This window comes from Prionailurus bengalensis, chromosome B1, assembly GCF_016509475.1.
Source record: "Prionailurus bengalensis isolate Pbe53 chromosome B1, Fcat_Pben_1.1_paternal_pri, whole genome shotgun sequence".
In the NCBI taxonomy this organism is placed as follows: Eukaryota; Metazoa; Chordata; class Mammalia; order Carnivora; family Felidae; genus Prionailurus; species Prionailurus bengalensis.
This window is the reverse complement of record NC_057344.1, coordinates 201,744,947-201,766,539: the sequence shown is the minus strand read 5'-3', so window position 1 is coordinate 201,766,539 and position 21,593 is coordinate 201,744,947. Positions and strand designations below refer to the sequence as shown.

The 21,593-nt window shown below is 56.8% G+C and overlaps 1 protein-coding gene across 4 annotated transcripts in view; it reads left to right on the top strand.

Moving 5' to 3' along the window:
* Positions 1 to 21,593, top strand: part of PPP2R2C (protein phosphatase 2 regulatory subunit Bgamma) — a 137,845-nt gene that overhangs the window by 68,372 nt on the left and 47,880 nt on the right. For 3 of the 4 annotated variants that reach the window (XM_043573014.1, XM_043573016.1, XM_043573015.1), the window contains exons 2-4: positions 14,384 to 14,481; positions 16,501 to 16,666; positions 18,939 to 19,051. In XM_043573014.1, the coding sequence (XP_043428949.1) occupies positions 14,384 to 14,481; positions 16,501 to 16,666; positions 18,939 to 19,051 (377 nt within the window). Of the gene's footprint in view, positions 1 to 13,417; positions 13,518 to 14,383; positions 14,482 to 16,500; positions 16,667 to 18,938; positions 19,052 to 21,593 lie in introns of those variants that run through there. The other variant, XM_043573017.1, reaches the window with a different exon arrangement.

Genomic DNA, 21,593 nt, shown 5'->3' with positions numbered 1-21,593 from the left:
ACCTGGGAAGAGAGCCCAAGAGCCCATAGCAGACGGGGCAGGACAGGGCTCCGCACCTGCCTGGGGTGCCTCGGTCTGCTCATCTTTATAATGGGTGCAGGGGCCCCTGGGTAGAGAAGGGTACGGGGCAACAGGCATGAGGCGCAGGGCCCGCCTGGGAGTCTGCAGCACCGCCACTGTCCCTGGAGGTGGGTGGCCGTCCCGTGGCGAGGGGAGCTGGGGCCGGCCCCACCGTACTTCACGGTGTCAGGAGCACACCCCTGGGCTCTGCATGCCATAGGAGCCGCCTGCTCCCCACACAAGGACAAGTTCACCCTCGGAGCCTAGGTTTCCCCACGTGGAAGCGGCAGAATGGCCCCAAGTCCTGCGGCTGGGGTGGGGTTAATGCCCCCGGCCAGCGCCCAGCCCCCGGTGCTCTCAGTGAGTGAGTTCCCCCAGGGAGGCTGGGACCCCTTCCCGCCGGGGAGCAAGGCACGGGGCCTGGCGGCCTCAGGATGCTCCTCGCCAGCGATCGGGGTCCCGGGGAGGGCCAACAGCAACAGCGCGACCGCCCAGGCCATGCCCTCACCCGGCTGTGGGCGTCCCCAACCCCACGGCTGCAGCTGCAGCCGCCGTACCCCGGCCACACCGTAGCAGGAATAGACTGTCACCCTGTGCCGCACCGTCACCCAGAGGCTGGGCCATGGGGCCTTGCCACGAGCAAGGCGGCGGGGGGGGGGGGGGGAGGGGATGTGGGTAGCATGTGGTGTTTGCTTTGTCTATTTGTGGGCACTCTCTCCTCCCCCTGACAGGTGCTGGCCAGTCGGGACGGCCTGCCTGGTGCGCATTTGGGCCACTGCTGAATTCCTGTGGCCTCGCGTGGGGTCTGGTAGTTGGTGGTCAATAAATACTCCTTGAATGGATAAACAGTCCCGTTTGGGGAAACACAGAAAGTCCAGGCTGGCTGAGGAGTAGAGGGTGTGTTGGGAGGGAGAGAGAGGCAGGCGAGGCCAGTGGGGAGCCACAGAAGATCTTAGGGAGGGTCATGATGTGATGGGGTTTCAGCTTCACAAAAGGCCCCCTGGCCGGGCCGGACTGGGCCGGACCCGGAAACCCCAGGCTCCCAGGAGAGAAGGAGTGATGGCCGGGGCCAGGGCAGAGGCAGGAGAGGCGGGCACAGGGGGCCGTGGGCTGTGCCAGCTGTGACCTCAGCGTCCAGCTCCTGAGCCCGGCCCCCCGGCCCCAGAGCAGATGCAGGCCTGGCAAAGGATCTGGTGGACACACTGATGTGATGAGGCCCGAAGGGTGTCCTTGTCATTGGGCCACTCGGCCCTGCTGGCCCATCTGCCAATGGGCATCTGAGGGGCTGGCTGCCAGCCTGAGCAGAGAGGCCGGGACCCGTGGGCCCCAGGCATGGGAGGACCCTGGCCAGCCAGCCCGGCCGGGCAGTAGCGGTCAGTCTGGGTCTGCGTCAGGCCCCCCTTGTCATCTCCCACAGCGGCTTGTCATCCTGGCCCCGCGAAAGCACATTGCCATTTCCAGAGCCCTCCAGTGTGGGCGGCTCTTAACACGACCATGGCACAGATGGGGCAACTGAGGCTCAGAGGGGCGAAATGACAGCCAGGAGAAGGTGGGGTTCATAACCAGGTCCCCCAACAGCAAATTCACCACACCTCAGCCCCCCCCCCCCGTGTCGTGTAGAAATTCTTCCCCTCTGCGCTTTCTTTCAGTTTCCAGATAGTTCTGTCGGTTTGCGCATAGAACAACAGCGTACCGCTGATTGCAGTGAACGGCCTTTGAGCAGTTGATTGTTTCTGCCAGGCACTTTTGTATATGTTGCCTCAAGTCCTCACAGCCAACCCCGAGATAATAGCATTGTACCCACTTTAGAGATCGGGAAGCCGAGGCTCAGGCAGCCCCAGGGAAGTGGGACTCCTGCTCCCAAACCTCCCAGTGCTTCACCGGTGCTCTCAAATGTTGGGGCACGCCACAGGAGAACCTGTCAAAACGGATTCCAGGCACCCAGGATTCTGATCCCCTGGGTCAGGGCAGGGCCCTAGGAATCTTCATCTGTAGGGGAGCCGCCCAGGTGACCGTGCCGTGGGCTTTTCCAGGAGCTTGTGCTGTGAGGAAACGGGCAGGGAGTGGGTGGTGTTCTCTGAGTCCCTTTCACTTTGACCCTGTCCCGAGGCCAGCTGCTGGCCCCAGGCCACCTGGCCACCTTCGGGGCCCGCGGGGGTCTGTGTGATTGAGGGGCGGTGCCTGGGGGCTCTGCTAGAGTCAGATCTGGGGAGTCGCCCCCGCTCTGAGGACAATCTGACCTGGCCTGGAATCGAACCCCGCCGCCTGACCGGGCCCTGCTGACCACAGGCAAATCCACAGCTGCCCCCCGCTCACCTTCCCCAAGCCCATCTGCCTCGGAGTCCCCAAGGCCAACGGCTACCCAGCAGGGGCCCGTCTGACCTGGCAGGGAGGAGCCGGCAGCCACAGCCCCCGCCCTCCCTAGACCCTGCCCCTCGGGGGGCACTCACGGGAAGGCAGCACCTCCCTCACTCTGGCTCACAGCTGGCAGAGGTGGGTGCCACCGTGGGTCAGGGGTCCCGGGGGGCAGGGCCATTCCCAGGCTCCCAACCCCCACTCAAGCCTGCTGGCGCCTCTCCTGAGGAGCATCACCATCACAGGAGAGTCTTACTCGGCTGAGAAAGGACCGAAGGCCACACGTGGGGAGGGACCTTGACCCCATGCCAGGCGAGAGAAGCCAGACACAGAAGGCCACACACTGCATGATCCCAGTCACAGGAAGGGTCCCAAAGAGTCAGAAGACAGGTGAGTGGTTGGCAGGGAGTGAGGAATGGCCGCGGACAGGTACGGGGGCTCTCTTCGGGGTCACGCGAATGTTCTGGAATTAGGCAGCGGTGATGGTCGCACAACACAGCGAATCCACTAAAAACCACTGAAACGTGCAGTTTGAAGCGTGAACTTTACGTTCTGTGAGTTCCGTCTCCGTTTCTACAATGCTGAGATGAAAACAGCAGCACCAGAATCATTGTGATGCCAACACATCCCCTAATAGCTGTGGAACCAGCGCGGAACCAGACAAGTGAGCAAGTGAGCCGCGGGGGTGAAGCAGGCTCCCGCCATCCCCGCTACTCCACCCTTTCCTGAGAGCCGCTCAGGTGGCCAGGCCTGCGCCCTGCAGGGAAGGGGCTCTGCCCGCCCCTGGAAGAGCTGGGCTCCCTGAGTGAGAGCCACACATAGGAGGAGCAGTAGTCATTAACCCCTGTCAGATCGCGGTGCCCCAGCCCGAGCTCCCTCCGCAGTTTCTGCTGTCACTTGGAGTCAAATTCCAAGTCCCTGCGCGCCCCCCCCCACCCCAGCTCACGTCCTGCCCCTTTTACCTTCATGCACATGCTGCCTCCTTGCTGACCTGCAACAGACCAAGCTGACCCCCGCCTCTCAGGGCCTTTGCACGTGCTGCTCTCCCGGATATCTGCGTGGCTGCCTCTCTGGCTTCCTTCGGGTCTCTGCTCAAATGCCCCTCCTCCAGGAAGTCTTCCCTGACCTCCCCGACTAAAACAGCACCTCCCACCTCTTCCATCCCCTTTACTTTTATTTTGCATCATAGCTCTTACCCCCTCCCCGGAAAAATAATCTAGATTTCTATGAAAACTTGCTTATTCGTGTCCTTTACTAGAGAGTGAGCTTCCTGCAGGGAGTGCACACTGCAGAGTTCCCTGTGTATGCAACAGTGCTTGGGATACAGTAGGTGCTCAATTACTGTTCTTTTTAAAAATTAAATTAAATTCTTTATTTTTTATTTTTATTTTCTAATATTTTTTAATGGTTATTTATTTTTGAGAGAGAGAGAGAGACAGAGTGTGAGTGGGGGAGGGGCAGAGAGAGAGGGAGACACAGAATCCGAAGCAGGCTCCAGGCTCTGAGCGGTCAGCACAGAGCCCGATGCGGGCTCAGACTCACAGACTGCGAGATCGTGACCTGAGTTGAAGTCGGACACTTAACCGACTGAGCCACCCAGGTGCCCCTAAAATTAAATTTCTTATTGTAAAATAGACCCGAGATAAAATTTACCATGTTAGCCGTTCTTAAGTGTGCAATTCAGTGGCATTAAGTACATTTATGGTGTTGTGCAGCCATCCCCACTTTTCCATTTCTAGAACTTTCTCACCATCCCAAACAGAAACTCTACTTTTGGGGCAGTCTTTTATCCAGCAGCCCACCTTACAGACCTCAAACCCTAGCCAACGTTTCCCCTTTAAACAATAACTTAATAACTCTCCCCATTAGCTAACATTCTTTCGAGTGAATAAATGAGCGGTAGACGGGTTAACTGAGTGCCTCCCACGTGCTAAGTGATGGGCAGCTCAGCCTTCCAACCATCTTGGAAGGTGTGTGTGGCCATCTTTGTTTCCCAGGTGATCAGATGGACTCAGAGAGGTCGTAAGAGTGGGGTCTGAATTCAGATCTCCCACCTGTAGACAGTGACTGCCCCGTGGAGTAGCTATGCTGTGAGGACATAACGACACCGGCCCAGCGCCTCCCCCCGGGCCTCCCTCGGTCCCCCTCTCTCCCAAGGGCGTTATTCGAGCCCCACGCGCCCAGAGTCCCGGCTCTGGCTGGCTGACCACCGAGCAGCAGGCACATTTGGGGGCCACAATTCCCGGTGGCAATATTCCGTTTCACCTGGAGCTCTTGGGGCAGGTGCTGGGAGAATAGAATTATTTTTCAACCTTTAAAATTCATTCGTACTCAGCCCAGTTTAAATGTTTACACTCAAAGTCATCCCTTGGGTCTCCTGTGTGGGCATGCTTTTCTTTTATCAGGCTAGCTCTGGGGAGGGATACTCTTGGGGCTCTTGGTCCCATGTAGTCCCCACCCCCACCCCCTCTGCCCAGGAGGGGGTGTGATTTTAGAGGGTGGTGACTTAATCCCAGGTGTGGGGTGGGACTGTAGCTCCTGTGTGACTCCAAGAGGCAGCAGGGCCGGCCCTGTCTCCCACCTGCGGGCAACTGGGGCCGGGCGCCCCCTTCCTGCCCTATGTGTGAGCTTTGGTCCCCGGCAGGCAGAACCTGGGGTCCTGGGCCTCCGGGCTGCGTGGGTGGGAGGTGGTGGCGGCTGGGACCCTTGCACAAGGCCCTCCCCAACCCCCCCCCCCCCCAGCCCCTTTGCATTTTCCTCCAGCCCCGTGAGCCGAGCACCGTCCGAGCAGACCCACCCGGCCCTGCCACAGCGTCCAGCTCACCCCACGCGGCTTCTGCCCACAGGCTGGGACCTGCTCCCCCAACCCCCGCACCACGTTCAGGCCGCAGGAGGGAACTTCTCACAGACCTGCTCGGGGACAGGGGCTGGGTTTCTGCAGCAGCTTGCTCCCACGTAAGTGCAGGTGTGAGAGGGGAGCTCAGCCACGCTGCGGTGGTGTGCCCACCCTTTCAGCAGACCTTAGTCAGGGAGTCATCTTCCCTGCCCTGGACGAGGCTTTGGATGGGTCCGTGCTTGGATGGTTACCCTCATAAGTAGTCTGTTGTCATATACGCAGCAGTGACTGTCCGGTCCCAGGTGATGGTCCAGAAGCTGACCCAGAGTTGGCATTTCCCTTCTTTGCCCCCACAGCAGCCTGCTGGTGCTGGAGGCCGACAGTGGGTAGGGGCTGGGTCTCCCGGCTTCTGCCCGCTGCCCCCAACCCCTGCCTGCTGGGAGGGCCACCAGGGGGATGGGCCACCTCCTACTTCTGGTGGCTTTTTCCACTCTAGGTGGACCTAGCAGGTGGATGCAGCTGTCTGGTTCTCTTGTGGGTCCTCTCCTGGGTGTTCTGGAAGTTTCCTGCCAAACGTCTCATGCAACCCTTGACCCAGGCAGTCACAGCTGTACATCTGGTGGCTTTCCTGGGCCCTGGGTGCAGTGGCCCCCTGCTCCTGCATTGTCCTTGCCCTTCTGGGAAGCCAGCAGACAGGACTAAGATGACCGATGCCAGCTCTCTCCTGTCCCCAGGAGTCACATGGGCATAGGCCATTGTGTCCCCAGCACAGCCAGACCCCGACACCCGGCTTTCCCAGTCTTGGGTCTGGGTCCGCTGCCCTCAGGAAGTGTACTCTGGAGCTCTGCGAAGGTCACACTAGGCTTGGGAGGGAAGGTGTGGGTGGGCAGCACCTGCTTTTTCCCAGGAAATGTCTTCGCCAACCCCCACTCCCATTTTTGACCCCTTTAAACATCTTGAGAAAGTACCAGGCCTGGGGCCAAGTTCAAGGACTCTAGAGCCAGCCTGCCTGGGAGTAAGTCCCAGCTCTGCACACACCAGATGGGCAGCTTTTGGCAAGTTATTAATCCTCTCTGTGCCTCGATTTCTTCATCTGTACAATGAGAACAATGGCATCACTCCAGCAACTTGGGGGAGCTAAGAGGATTTAGTTCTGTGCGTAAAGTGCTAGAACACCTCCCGCAAGTTCCAAGAGGGTTTACTATCACCGTGGCCTGTCCTGGTCCAAGGGGTCAGGTCCTAGAGCTGGTTCTCAGGGCCACACACTGTCCAGGTTCTCAGAGCTCCTGCTGCCTTCGCTGTCCTGATCCCTGTCATATGGGGCCTCTGTGAGTCCTACGACATTATCCCTGTTTTCCAAGGGAGGAAACTGAGTCTCAGGGGATGGGACTTGCTGCCTCCCACCCCAAGGGCCGTCACAGGCCACCGTGACCTAAAGGAACCAGGTGTCAGCATGGAGGGCTCAGGGGCCTCCCCAGAGATGGGACATTTGGGCCGAGACCTGGAGAACCATCAGAGTTGTCCGGGCAAACCCGGAAGGGACGGCACTGTGGTCAGAGCACTGTGTAGATGAGGCCCCTTGGTGGGGGAGGGAGCGTGTGCCTGCCTGAAAACCTAGGCTGTCGTGGAGAGCTTTTTCTGCTCGGGAAAAGTCTCCCCTTTTAACTTTTTCTGATAGGGAAAGTCTTCCCTTTTAAATGACCGTGCCGCCTCCAAAAACAGGTGATCTACGGAGCAGAGCTGGGTGGGTGGCTGTTCTTCGTTTTAAAGAGGCCGTGACGCGGCTCTGCCTGGCAACCCCCGTCCCAGTCAGCCCCTGCTGTGTAACAAACATCCCCAGAACTCAGTGGCTTCAAACAAGAAGCCTTTATTTTTGCTCCTGAGTCTGTAGGTCTAGTGGGTGTTCTTAGGCTGTGCTCACTCACACACTCGTGGTAGTTGTGGTCGGGAAGGTGCCTCTGCTGGTCCTGGTGGGCTGTGTCATTTTTGGGGACCGGCTGGCTGTAGACTGGCCCGGTGTGGCCTCCACTGCAGTGGCTCATCCCTGCCGCACATGCCTCTCGTCCTCCAGCAGGCTGGCCTGGGGGTTCGTGGTGGCACAGGGGTCCCAGAGAGCAGGCGCTGTGTGGCCTCGTGAGACCCGGGCTTGGAGCCAGCACCTCTCGTGTCCACCCCATTCTTTTGGCCAAAGCAGGTCACAGGCCGTGCAGGGCCAAGGGTGGGAAATTAGGCTCTACCTCCGGAGGGGAGGGGCTGCAAAGTCACCCCTCCCAGGGGGACCCAGACAAGGTGCTGGGGAAGCCCGCTCACCCAGTCCTGTCCCAGGCTGGTGCCCCGCTGCCTGGCCTCCTTCCTCTCACTGAGCTTCCTTCTGCGGCAGGCGGGCACCTCTTCCCTCCTCTTTCTGCCCACACCTCCGTCCTCATCAGCCTGACGCTTCTGACGATGCTAACTAAAGGCATTGCTCCCATCAGAAGGATCGGGCTGGGCTTTCTGAGGCCTCCCCTCTGCCGTGAGCCCCGACATCTGATGGATCATTAATGGTGTCGATGGCACTTACGGTGACGGGCGGTGATGGACGAGCAGGGCAGGAGTCCCCCCCCCCCGCCCCCGCTGCCCCGACAAGCATTTAATCTCCCCTGCAGGTGTGTAGGCTTCTGCCAGAGTTTCCAGGGAACTTTCCAGGCCACAGAATCATTTGAATTTCACATAAACCCTAGGAGAACTGTGGCCAGGCAGGGATGACAGTTGTGGCAATCGGGGCTCAGAGAGGGTGAGTGATTTGGGTGAGGTCACACAGCTAGTACACACCAGGGCTCGACTGGAGTATCTTCCTCTGGCGACAGTCACAGCAGATATCCTGGAGATCCGCGGGCTCCTGCCCCCACGTGGCACCAGCCGGAGCCACAACCCGGGGTGCAGCCCGTGCAGCTGGCGTGTGTGTGGCCTCTTGTGTTAGCTCTGTTCTCCCTCTGTGTCAGTTATGGCAGCCAAGACAAAGGGCCACTAGCTCAGTGGCCTAAAACAACAGAGATCCCTTCTCTCGCCGTCTGGAGGCTGGAAGACTGAAAGCAAAGCATCGGCAGGACCGTGCTCCTCCTGAAGCCTCCAGGGAGGAATCTGTCCCCCAGCTTCTGGTGGTGGCCGGCACTTTCTCATGTTTCTTGGCCTCCAGAGGAGTCTCTCCAGTCTCTGCCCTGTTGTCATATGGCTTTCTCCCTGTATGTGTGTGTGTCCCTGTGAAATCACATAGGCTTCTTGGTAGGACACCAGTCATTGGATTTAGGGCCCACCATAGTCCAGTATGACCTCATCTCAACTCGATCATCTGCAAAGATGACCCCAATAAGGTCACAGTCACAGGAGGTTAGGACTTCAACATATTTGTTGGGGGGGGGTGGACACAGTTCATTCCACAACACCACCCCTGGCTCCAGTTCCCAATGTGGACCTTGTCACTTGGCTGGTCACATCCAAAACCACCTCTGATCCTCCCTAAGCCCATACTGGGCCACAGTGTGACTTTCTGGCTCCCCGGACCGGGTGGCTCTGGGCTTCCCCTGCTGGCACTGCATGGTGGCCATTTCCAGGGAGGTGACAGATGTGTCCTGGTGCCGTGGCCCAAGCTGCCTCTTCCAGCCTTGCCTTTTGAGGAGCTGAAGGAGAAGGAAGAGGGGACCTCTCAAGTGGGAAGGCAGCATGGGCTTTCATGGGATTTTTCTTCACCCGTGACAGGGTGACTCGGAGCCACCACTGGCTTGTCAGGCGGCTTGGCAGCCCTCACTCAATGGCTGAGTGGCACTGTGAGACCCTGTGGTGTGGGTGCAGGGACACACTGCACAGGCCCTGCTGCATATGTGACCTTGGGCAAGCTCCTTGCCTCTCGGTGACCAAGGTCGCTTATCTGTAAAGAGAGAATGATGATAGGACAGTGGACTGTTCTGAGATTGGATTTCTGGTCCCTGGAAGGCCTTAACTGAAATGTCTTCGTTTGCTTGTTGTTCTTGAGGAGTACGTCCACTGGATACAGAATTCTGCGTTCACCAGCTTTTGAATTCTCGTTCAGCCCTTTGAACGTCTTCTGGACTGCATCCTTTCTGATGAGAAATCGTCAGTCATTGGAGGCCTGATGCCTCTGAATGTGACATGGTTTTCTTCCAGCCGCTTACAAAATCCTATCACTAATTTGGTCCTCAGTCGTTCAACGGTTAGGTGTGGCTTTCTTTGTATTTATCCTCTCTGGAGGTAACTGAGCTTCCGAAATGTGTCGCTGGTGCCTTTTCCCGGATGGGGGATTTTTTCAGCCGTTGTTCCTTGAAGTCTTTCTCCTACTCTATTATCTCTCCTCTCCTTCTGGAGCTGCAATTATGTGTGTGTTAGACATTTGACATTGACCTGCAGATCCCAGAAGATCTGTTCTTTTTTTTTTTTTTTAATTTATTTTCTCTCTCTTTACTTTGAGTAATTCATATTGAGGTATCTTCATTATTAGAATTTTTTTTTTTCAACGTTTATTTACTTTTGGGACAGAGAGAGACAGAGCATGAACGGGGCAGGGGCAGAGAGAGAGGGAGACACAGAATCGGAAACTGGCTCCAGGCTCTGAGCCATCAGCCCAGAGCCCGACGCGGGGCTCGAACTCACGGACCGCGAGATCGTGACCTGGCTGAAGTCGGACGCTTAACCGACTGCGCCACCCAGGCGCCCCGATATTGAGGTATCTTCAAGTGTAGTAAGTCTACTGTCACCTCAGATTTTCTGTTAAGCAATTCAGTGGTCTTCTGTTTCAGACACTGTATCTTTGCAGTTCTAGGATGTTCATTTGGTTATTTAAAAAATAGTCTCAGTGTGCCTGGGTGGCTCAGTTGGTTGAACCTCCAACTTTGGCCACAATCTCACCGTTTGTGAGTTCGAGGCCCACAGCAGGCACTTTGCTGTCATCAGAGCCCGCCTCGGATCCTCTGGCCCCACCCCCCCTGCCTCTCTCTCTCTCTGTCTCTCCTCCCTCAAAAAATAAACATTCAAAAAAATTTAAAAAAAATAGCACCCTCAAAAAAATAAAATAAAATAGTTTCTATTTCTCTGTTGAAATGTTCTTTCTTCTCAGTCAGCGGGAGCAAATTTTCCTTTGCATCCTTGAGCATAGTTATAATACCTACTTTAATTTTTTCATTTGCCAGTTCCAACATCCGGGGCATTTCACGGCCAGTCTCCATGAATCATCTTTATATTCAGTATGGGTGATGCATTCGTATTTCTTTGTATGTCTTCATATAATTTTGGATTCTGTCCTGGGCGTTGTGAATGATGACATTGTAGAGATTCGAGATGTTTTTTATGTCCCTCCAAAGAGCATTTTTTTTTGTTTTATTTTGTGTTTGTGAGCAGTTAACTTGGTTGAACTCAACTGTAAACCCTATCTCCGGGGTGATGGACAATAGCACAGCCTCAGGTCACTTCTTTTAGCCATCGCTGGGTTGCTTGGAATCTGTCATACGCATGTGTGTTTTGTAGCCAAAGATTTGGGCAGAGTTTATATGCTGCATTTGGGGACTTCCTCAGTCACCCCCCCCCCTTTCCAGAATTTACTCCCTCACTTTCCAGCTGCTAGGATTTCCCCAGTCCCTGCCTTCTGATTTATTGAGCCTTAAGAGTAGGACTTTATGTCTGAGTTTCAGTAGCCCCATGGCACAGACTGGGGCCTGTCCTCAGCCATGAAAATAGGAAACTTATCAGTGAGTTTCAATTGCTGATTTTTCTGCAGGTTCCACCTGTACTTGGTTCCCTCCAATGCCTCAGGCAGTTGTGTTTTGTTGTTTCATCTGTTGAGGTTTTATCATCGCTATTGGTGAGAGAGTTGATCCAATAGGAGCCGCCAGCTATTTCCAGAAGCAAAAACTTCTATGGAGAGATTTAGAACAGTGCCTGGAAAACAAGCACTTTAAGAATGTGAGTTCATATTATTGACCACACTGCTGGGTTCCCTTCTGTGGTCAAGGTGAGAGGCAACCTGGACAGGGACCACCCCCATGTAGGAAGGGGTCCATATTCAATGAGGGACCCACAGTGAGCATGAGACTGTAGTTGTAGGAGAGACCGCTGAACTGGGGGGCAGGGGTGGTCTCCAGGAGGGCTTCCTGGAGGAGGTGGTATTGGGACTGGATATGTGTCAAACATTCCAAGATGAGAGACTTTCTGATTTCAAGGTTTTATTGATAAGATTTTCCAGCTCTCAGGGGAAGTAACCTTGCCTATGGCAACCCCTAGAAGATACTGCCTGTAGCAATAAATAGATGTGAAACACCCACCAACCTGAGGCCTGAGGGAGCGGTGCCACGGTCTGCTTGCTCCGTAAGTGTTTGTGCGATGGGACTAGTGGGGCTGGAGGTCGGGATCCCCAAATCCGCACAGTGAAGTTGAGCCGCCATTCATCCCGCACACTTCTGGGCTGGCCACGGCAAAGAGCGTGGAGGCCAGAAGCAAGGCCGAGAGGGAACTTTCGTTTCTCCGTGCAGTAAATTTTAGTAACTCATCCTCGCTCAGAGTCTCGATCCTTCCTCCTGGACCCTCACACCCCGTAGTCCCACTGGAGCTTCCAATCCCGGGCAGACGCTATTATAGCCAAAACACTGAGGCTCAGAGAAGTGGCGTGACCAACCCAAGGCCACACAGCCAAGACACTGGAGCCCAGACTCCAACCCAGGACTTCCGGCTGGCCCGTGAGCAGCTCGGGAGGTTGTCCCCAAGCAGGCGCCTCCACGTCTCCGGCTGCCAATGGAAAGAATAGTTGTGTCCCCCTCAGGGGCCGGCGGCGTGAGTCTCAAAGGAGGCAGTGGATGTGAAAGTGACACATAAATTGTAAATTGCCTGCAGATGTTAGCGTCTGTTACTGTGGAAACCGCCCAGCATTTAAGGACTGCGTTCGCTCTGGGCACCGGTGGTCGCGTTGGCGTTTTAATTTAATAGCATTGTTATTCTTCGTCATAAAAATAATATAAATTATGCATATGTCCAAACTCATCAACTTGGATACATGAAATATGTCCATTTGTATGTATCACTTATACCCCGAGAAAACTATTAAAAATACACATTCATTACAGAAAATTGAGAAAATGTAGAGACGTGGAAAGAGAAACAAAAATACTTTATTTCAACCATCCCAAAGCGCCCTGTGCCAACGTGGTGGGGAATCGTTCTTCGGCTTCTCTTTCCTCTGCCCGGTGTGTTTGGCATTTAGCACGGCTGTGATCATTGGTCTATATGATTAAAAACACTTTATGCACAATTTCGTGCCCTGCCCTTTGCCCCTTAGGGGCTGCTGATACGACGTAGCGGGAACCCAGCTCTGAGGGCTCTGGTTCCGCTGGTCCGGGTTCAGGGCCGGCTGCCCCACGGAGGGCCCGGCCCTTTCCCAGCTCTGGGCTCTGCAGGCATTTACATGTTCCTGTACAGCCGCTCTCACTGTCTTGTCTTGTCTTTCTAAGTTCAATGAAATGTGCCTTTATCTTGATCGATGAAAATGTCCAGCCCATCATCCCGCTTCTAAACCACCTTTTCTCTTCTCTTTTCTTTTGCTGTCAAAGCCGGTATTTACCTATGGCTCCGGTGGCCAGTGCAGGCCGGAAGCTGCCTCTAAAAGGCACCGGTTGGAAAAGCGAAGGGCATTTATTGAATAGAAATGCAAACATCACTTGAGGTCTAGAGTAAGAGGTGGCCGGTGCTTTTGAGAAGCTGCAAGGAGCCCCGTGTGAGTGGAAGAGGGAGGTGGGCAGGAGGGAAGATGAGGCCCGCGGGGAGAGAGGTGTTACCTTTTACTGAGTGAAAAACAAGAGGTAACAACAAACATTTTTTTTTTTTTCCTGGCACATCTGCAGATCTGCTGAACTAGGCTGGGTTGGGCTGGGTAAGTGGGGAGGCAGGGGCCCTCCTAGGGGCTGACTCCTCTGCGTCCCTCCCCCTCCTCCTGGGACCTTGGGCTAGCCCGGGCAGGTCCTTCTGGAAGCAGGAGGGGTTCTGGATGGTGGCTTGTCTGCTGGTGTCCCATAGGCCAAAGCAGATCACACGGCCAAGCCCAGAGTCCGGGAGGGAGGGGGTCTGGGAGGGGTCTGGCTGGGGCTTGCCCAGCCCTCAGGGGGAAGGCAACACCAAGTTCTGTGCGGGTGCTGGAGGGGAGTGACTATTTGGGCTTCCGATGCGGTCTGCCTCTGAGGACCAGAGACCACTCAGGCTTTAGACCACTGAGACCTTTGCTTTTTATCCTGAGGTCAGATGGGTTTCGGGTGGGCCCCCTCTTGCTGTGCTGGGGCTAGCTTATAGCAGGAGCAGGGACGAAGCCAAGAGGTCCTTTCGCGGGCTGTCAGAATCTTGCGGGGGCGAGAGGTAGGGAGATGTGGGTGGAGTCTGGGTGTATTGCAAAGGCCGAGCCAGTAGGACTGGAGGTGGCAGGGGAGAGGGGCAGAGAGAAAGGGGTCACAGAGACTCCCAAGGCTGGGGCCCGACCGGGGCTGGGGGGTATGGAGCTGCCACCACCTGAGAGGGAGGCTGCAGAGGGAGGCTTCGGGAGGGAACAGCGTCTGGTTTTGTGGACCCGCGGAGGGTTTCGGGCATCACTCTGGCAGCTGTGGGAGAACCGGGCAGGGGCTGTGATCATAGCTGCGGTTTGTCGGAAAGTAGGTCCACCGTGCTAAAGCCGGATCAGAGATTCTGGTGCCTACGGAGTCCGGGCCAGGAATGTGAAGCTTAAGGGGGTCCCACTGACGGGGGGCTCAGGCGGGGCAGGGCGGACCACGGTTGGTCCCAGGGGCCCCCAGAGTAGGGCTAGTGTCCAATTTGTAGCCCGGTCTCCCGGCCAGCACGTGAAACCCCCAAACTGCCTCTGGAAGCACGAGGGGGAGGAAGGTAGGAAGCCGGAAGGAGACAGAGTAAAGCCCACGGACAGGTCCTGCAGCCAGCGGGGAGGGGACAGGGGGACCACTGGCCCCTCGTCAGGGCACCTGACCCTCGGGCTCCTGCTTCCAGATGGTGGCACAGCCCAGGGGTGCATTCAGTGCGGGGGGGCCCTAGTTCTGTGGACCTGCGCAGTCCTGGGGTCCTAACGAGCCACGCCTTCCTGTCTTTCCCCCCCCACAGCTGATATCATCTCTACTGTTGAGTTCAACCACACCGGAGAGCTGCTGGCCACAGGCGACAAGGGTGGCCGGGTCGTCATCTTCCAGCGGGAACCAGAGGTGCGGCCGGACCTGGTGGTGGCGGGAGGGGGGCTACACCCAACGCGGGCCCTTGCTCACTCTGCCCGGGATCCCTGAGAGGCACTCAGGACGGGCTGTTGTCCTGGCATAAGCCTGAGATTACTGCCCTGTGCCTGGGTGAGCCGGCGCTGTCCCAGCCAGAGGTGGGGGGACAGGAGGACTGGGTTTTCTGCAGGGGTCAGGCGGGGGTTGGCGATGAGGCTCAGCCCCAGGCCTCGCCCTGGTGAGGTTTGTTGTCCAGCAGAATTCTGGGTAAGACCGGAGTGGCCTGGATCAGCCCACCCGGGGGGGGGGGGTACTGTTTCTGAACCACTGAAAGAAGCCTCATGATAAAAAGGCCCCCATTTGTTGAGTACCTACTGTGTGCAGTCCCCTTGCTATGCTCTTTAAGGACGTTTCTCATTTAGTCTCCACTGCCCACCCCAGAGGTTGGGGACCGACACCCATTTTACAGATGAGGACACTTGGAGAAGTCGCCCAGCCAGTGAGCAAAGACCAGGGATTGAAATCAAGACGCCAGCCTGCCTCCAAGGGGTGGTGGTGGGGGCGGGGGGGGGGGGGCGGCATCCCACACACCAAACCCGTGCAGGGATTAGATGCTGAAGACAGGATGGTGAAAACCAAGGGGGTCGGGGAGGGGAGGGGGAAGGGACAGGAGAAAGAGAAGAGGAGGAGGGGCGATTGAGAAGGAGAGAGGGGAGGAGGGAGATGTTGCAGACGCAACCCTGCTCCATCCAGCTCCGGACCTGATTGAGGTCAGACTTCACCGTGCTCACCCCCGTCAGCCTCCTCACGACAGCCCCAGTGGCACAATCAGGGGCCATTAGTGGTCTCATTTCACAGATGGGGAGACCGGAGCTCAGAGGGTGTGAAATAGCTTAGGAAGGACACATAGCCAGAGAGTAGACAGCTGAAAATCAGTCACCCATGCACCGTGGCCGGAGCGTGCTGATTTCACGGGGACCGGGGTAGCCGGCCGGGGATCATAAAGCTCCTTTTTGCAGAAAGAAATTAAATCGCAAGATGCAAGTTTCTCAACTCTGAATTTTTCTCCTGTTAATGGTTTTCTTTATCCTGGTCCCGCTGACCTTCGTTGCGGGCAGTGCTCACGGGACAGAAAGGGAGTTAGCCAGGCATCCAGGGGAACTTGAAAGCTTTCCGGAAGCAGGACAGGTGTGGAAACATAGCAGTAGATGCTTTTGGAGGAAGTGCACAGGAACCTTGAAATCGTGCGTGGTGGAATGTCTCCGCTTTGCTCCCAGGCAGGTTATACTTCTGGTAGAAGCTTCATGTTGTCACATAAACTGAAATCGTCTGCTGGGACAGTTGTCCCTCTGCCCGCAATGGATTCCCCACCACACTTTGAGGGATCTACCACGAGGGTCCGTGTTGGGAGCTTGCTGCCTAAACTGGGGTGGGCCTGCCGAGGAAAGTCACGGGGACGTGACTGCCATTGCGGGATATTCTGCCACAGTGTAGTACCTGTTTCAGAGCACGTTCATTCCTCAGGTCAGGCCTCCTGAGTTGGACACTCAGACTGGAAGAGGAGGCCAGAACCTTGGCCTTGGTGTCAGACCTCAGAGGCATGGGTGACAGCACCTAGTGGACACATGGCCTTGGGCGGGGGTGGTCAACTCATCTCCAAGCCTCCGCTTTCCCGTCTGTAAAGGGGAGATTCACGGTGCCCACCGCAGAGGGGCCGTAAGGCTAGAACAAGATGAGGAGTGAGAAGCACTTAGCTCAGTACCCAGCACATAGTAGGTGTTCATCAAATGCGATGAGGTAGCCCGGTTTTACTTATTGGACAGAGAAGGAGACAGGGCTTGGTTTCCTTTGGCCCTGGCATCGGGTCTGCGAGCCCTGCTGGACACGGGCCGCCTGGCAGTCGGGCTCTCTGAGGGTTTGGTCAGGGCGTCCCTCACCCCTGCCTGGGGGGCTGCTCCCACCCCACCCCTGCCATGCCGGAGCTCAGGTCTCCTCGTCTGGGTTTTCTTGCAGAGTAAAAATGCGCCTCACAGCCAGGGCGAGTATGACGTCTACAGCACCTTCCAGAGCCACGAGCCGGAGTTTGACTATCTCAAGAGTCTGGAGATAGAGGAGAAAATCAACAAGATTAAGTGGCTTCCGCAGCAGAATGCCGCCCACTCCCTGCTGTCCACGAACGGTGAGGGGCCGCCCGCCTGTGCCCGCCCTGGGCCGTCAAGTGCTCTTTCCCACCTCGCTTAGGTTGTGAGCATTTTCCCAGGTCCCGAGAACCCCAAAATCATACTTTGAGCAGCGCGTGAATTCCCTGCGGTGACCCCGCTGTGTCTTAGCCTTTTCCCCTGGCTGGGCATGAGGCTCGTTCCCACGATTCCAAGCAGCTGAGTCAGGAATGGCTCCGTGATTACTTTTTTTCGGGGGGCCTGGGGGGAGCTCGATAGTCCCAGTGAAGGAGGCAAGCTTAGGTCTTCTGCAAGAGTGCGGCTGCCACTCTTGGGGGTGGGGTGGGCTGCAGGACGGGCACGGATTTAGGAGCCTGGCTGGCCACCTGACCCTTCTGCCCCAGGGAGAACGCGTGCGCCCCCAGGCCCCCGGCTTCCTGGCCAGACTCCTTGCTTCCCTGAGCCTCGGTTTCCCCACCTGGGCAGCAGGGTGGATGATGCAGCTCCCTCCCTTGTGTTGTGGTGAGGGTGATGGGAGGTGACGCCCCCCCCCCCCCCAGCACCCTGAGACCAGCCAGTCCTGCTGCAGTGTGCGTGAGCCTCACAAGGCGACACCACCCGTCTCCTCCATCAGAGCCCAGACTCGGTGCGGCTGCTAAGGCATCCTTGAAATGGCCCAGACTCAACCCCACCGACCCAGCCTTGTGCCCAAAGGCTGCCCTCCCTGCCCCTCGCCTGGCCACCCAGCCCTACCATCCATCCTTATCCCGGAGACCTCCACTGGGTGTCACCTTCCACTGAGCCCTCGCTGACGTCTCGCCTGAGCCTGGGGTCCCTCCTGCGGTCGGTCCCGGCCCCTCCCTGCCCCAGGCCTGCCCTCCAGGAGCTCCCGCTGTCCTCGTCCTTCACCGTGCCACGTGCACGATCTGAGACCCCCTCAGGGGTGCCTGGCACGGGGTCATGTTCAGCCGGCACTGGAGCAGAGGCAGCGTGGACCTCCCCGAGGACGGGAGACCCTAATGTGGTTCACATCCTGGTCCTGCCACTTCCCCATCTGAACTGTGATGGGTGCGCCTGCCTCGCGGGGGCCCTGGGAGGACGGAGTGATGTGAGGCCACAGTGGGTTTAGAGCAGGGCCGGAGCTCCTGAGCCGCACGCGTGGTTTCCCTCTACCCGTGGGAACAGGGTGCGTCATTCCCCTCCTGCCCTTCTGGAGGGAAGGCAGCTTTAGAAGCTCCCTACCCTCCCACTCTCAGAGCTGCTCACCACCCCCCCACCTCCTGGGTTTCAATCCCAGCCACTCCCTTTGTTAATGCATGTCTTTGGGTACATATCAAGGGTTTAGTCATCTCAGTCGTCTCCCTCTTCGTTCTCCTGAGCCTGACGGTGTGTGTGTGAGGCACAGGAGCGGCTGGCGTTCTCCAGAGAAACGGGACCGAGGCGTGTGGACGGATGTAACGTGTAGATATAGATACACAGAAAGAGGCTTACGTTGAGGGGTTGTCGCACATGATTGTGGGGGCCGGCAGATCCACAGTTTGCAGGGCTGGCTGGAAGGCTGGAGAGCCAGGGAAGAGCTAACGTGGCCGCTCGAGTCCGAAGGCCATCTGCTGGCAGAATTCCCTCTTCCTCAGCGGAGGTCAGTCTTTTGTCCTTTACGGGCTTCACCTGATTAGATGAGGCCCACCCACACAATGGAGGCCAGCCTGCTTTCCTCTACGGGTTTAAATGTTAATTCCATCCAATAAAAAAAAAAAAAAAACAAACCTTCAGAGCAACACGCACCTACGTTTGACCAGATACCAGGATAGCCTGGCTTCGCCACGTTGACGTATAAAAGGAAGCATCACAGCTACTACACGACCCTCCTGATATTCGTGGCAGGATTTCAGAGAAGTGAGGCCACTGGGAACCTGTCCTCTGGATGGGCGGGGTGCTGCTCAGAAATGTGGGTCACCCTCCTTTGTCTGCCGCTGCAGAGCCTAAAAAGTGAGAAACTGCAGTGGTATGCTGTCTGGACGTGGCTTTAGACTTGGCCAGCTGCCCTCAGAGGTGCCTTCCCTTTTGACCCGGGAGTTGTCCCTTGGGATCAGTTGTGAGGAGGCAGAGATCGAGGACAGATACCCCGTTCACGGCCGTGTTCAGCGCATGGGTGCACAGGAGAAAGAACCTGCCTGTCCGAGAGCAGGACCCCGGTCAGGTGATTCCCGGATCAGCGCTCCCCTACCTCGTGGCCCGTTCCCTGTGCTGGTGTTCATCACGTGTCCCGTTTCATTTGCTTTGTTTTTAAAGATAAAACTATCAAGTTATGGAAGATTACGGAACGAGATAAGAGGCCCGAGGGATATAACCTAAAAGATGAAGAAGGGAAGCTTAAAGACCTGTCCACGGTGACGTCGCTGCAGGTGAGATGTGGACCACGGAAGGTTCCAGCAAACGGGAAGCGGCGCATGCTTCTGTTGTTAAACGGGGAGGATTTTAGGACTCGGAGGGCCTTTGAGATTTTTGCCAGAGCCGGGTTCAGGTCCTGGCTGGGCTGCTTACTCGTGGGGTGGCCGCGGGCTTTCTCCCTGCTGGAAGCCTCGGTTTCCCCACCAGCAGAGCTGGGATGGTCATGTTTCTCCCGGAAGTGTTGTGCGGATGAGGCGGGAGTGATGCACGTCCAGGAAGCGCTTGTGAACTGCAGCTGTGGGTGCAGAGCAAGTTCTAGAACCCCTTGCTACACCGAGGGGGAAACTGAGGCCCAGAGAGAGGCGGCAACTCCCCCAAAGCCGCTGCGCCGAATGAGTGGCAGAGCCAGAAGAGGAGAACCTGGGAGGGGAGCTTTGTGTGGATCCCAAGCCCTTTGTCGAGGGACCGAGGGAAGCCTGGAAGGCACGGTTCTCCACAGCCGGTATGGAGGCTCGACCCAATGCAGTTGTCTTAAAAGAGGCCGGGGAGGTTAAGATGCAGGGCCTTGCTGAGGCCACCTCCTGTCCCCACATGCTTAAAAGGCAAAAGAGCTCCTCTCTCTTCCGGGGAGGGGTGTGAGACATGGCAGAAAGGGTAGTGGAGTCCCAGGATCTGGGTTCCGATCCTGCCTCGGCCACCTCCTGGCGGTGCGCCCCTGGGCAAGGCTCTCCGCCTCCACGAGCCTCCGACTGCTGATCTGGAATGAGAATAAGCACTTCCGTGGCGAGCGTTGTGTCTTCCGGGCACTCTGCCTGTAATGACTCAGTCCTAGAACGTGGGCACATGATTATGAGCCCCGTTTTACGGATGAAATGAGAGCTGAATCCAAACCCAGGGAAGTCGGGCTCCAGGATGGGCCTCCCAGTCTCCTCCGTGAAGCGGGAATGAGACCCCCACCTCGTGGGAGAGCCACGGGAATGGTTAATGGTGTCCTGCTGGAGGACTCCGTGAAAGTCTGCCCCTGTCCTTCTCCAGGGCGGCAGGAAGCCTGCTGAGGCCATCTCGGCTGTCCCTGGCTTCTAGAACTGAGCCTGGAACATAGTGAGTGGGTGCTTTGTTCATGTTTGTTGAAGGTGATGCTGGTGCACGGCTAATTTGGGTTTATTCATTCATCACACACTTGGAAGCACCTACTGTGTGCCCAGCCCTGCTCTAGGCACTGGGAGGCCTCATTGAAACAAAGAGCCTAAGGGAGGGATTGGGTCTGAGTCGGTGTCCCTTGCTCCTGGGATAGGCCGGGCTCAGAGCAAGCGGCCTGAGTCCCGTGCAGGTTCCATGTGCTAGCCAATGTGGAAAGGCTGGGTCACATCATCCGAGCTGCCTGTCCTCCTGGGTGAGGAGGACACAATTCACAACGACAGCTGTCCGCTCCAGGCGGACAGTGGCGAGGCCCGGCGTGGGGGTGTTAGCGCCTCCCGCGGGCTCCCCAGCCACTCCAGGTCTACTCGATGCTGGTCAGGTGGCTGTAGACAGGGCCCTGCTGTGTGCCTCAGTCTCCTTGTCCACAAAATGGGGGCGGTGACTCACCTTCTCTGAAACAGCTTAGCATACGCGCTCCCTAGGTGTCCGGCAAATTGTCGTTAAATATGGAACGGTAATCAGTGTTGTTCCCGAGATGGAGAAATAAATATTTAAACATACTGGCCTCTAAATGACTCGCAAATTGTGCAAATAAATTCTGAGGAAGTCAGGAGGCCAATTAGCTTCAACATTGACTAATGGGAGTGACGGTGTCCCCCGCCCCACCCCCCAGCCCCACGAAAGCGTATGAGGGTTTCATCTGTGGGAAGGATACAATTATCACCTCTTGACGGGCCTGGCATTTGCGGCAGAGCCGGGGGCCCGTGGGAATCGGGTTTATTTCCCTCAGCGTCTGAGACTTTGCTCTGTATTTCACTCCCGTCCCCAGATGGCCCTTAGCCGTCCCTTGAGGCTGGGGGAGAAAGGAGAAGGAACGAGGGCATTTGGGTCTTTCCTCGACTCACCTCTTCCGTGTGTCCTCCCATGTCACCCAAGCCACCCAGCCCCGTGCAGCTCTTGACGCGATCCCTGCCGCTCATGCTGGAGGCTGGCGCTGTTATTTACTAACAGACTACTCTGTCCTTGGCCCTGTGCTAGGTCCCTGGGGGTCAGGCACATGGAGTCACCCCACACTGGCGGTCGCTGCTGTGACAGACGCACAGGGAGGCCTTTCTCTACCTTGTTGATTTGGCGTACTCCTATTCATCCTTTAAAGCCCTGTTCGCCTTCTCCTCTGTAAATCATCCTTCTGCGCACTCCAGCCTTCTGTATCCACAGTGTTCTGTCCTTAGTGTTTATGTGACGGCCCTCCTGCCTCTCACCTTGACTAGACTGTGGCTTCTGGAAGTGTTGAAAAGCGGGGAATGTTTTATTCATGGGACACCCAAACCTTCAGGGCATATTTATTTTCACTCTTCCTCTCCTTTAAGGAGAGGCTTTCAGTGGCTTTGAAATATGGTTTGGGGGTGGCAGTGA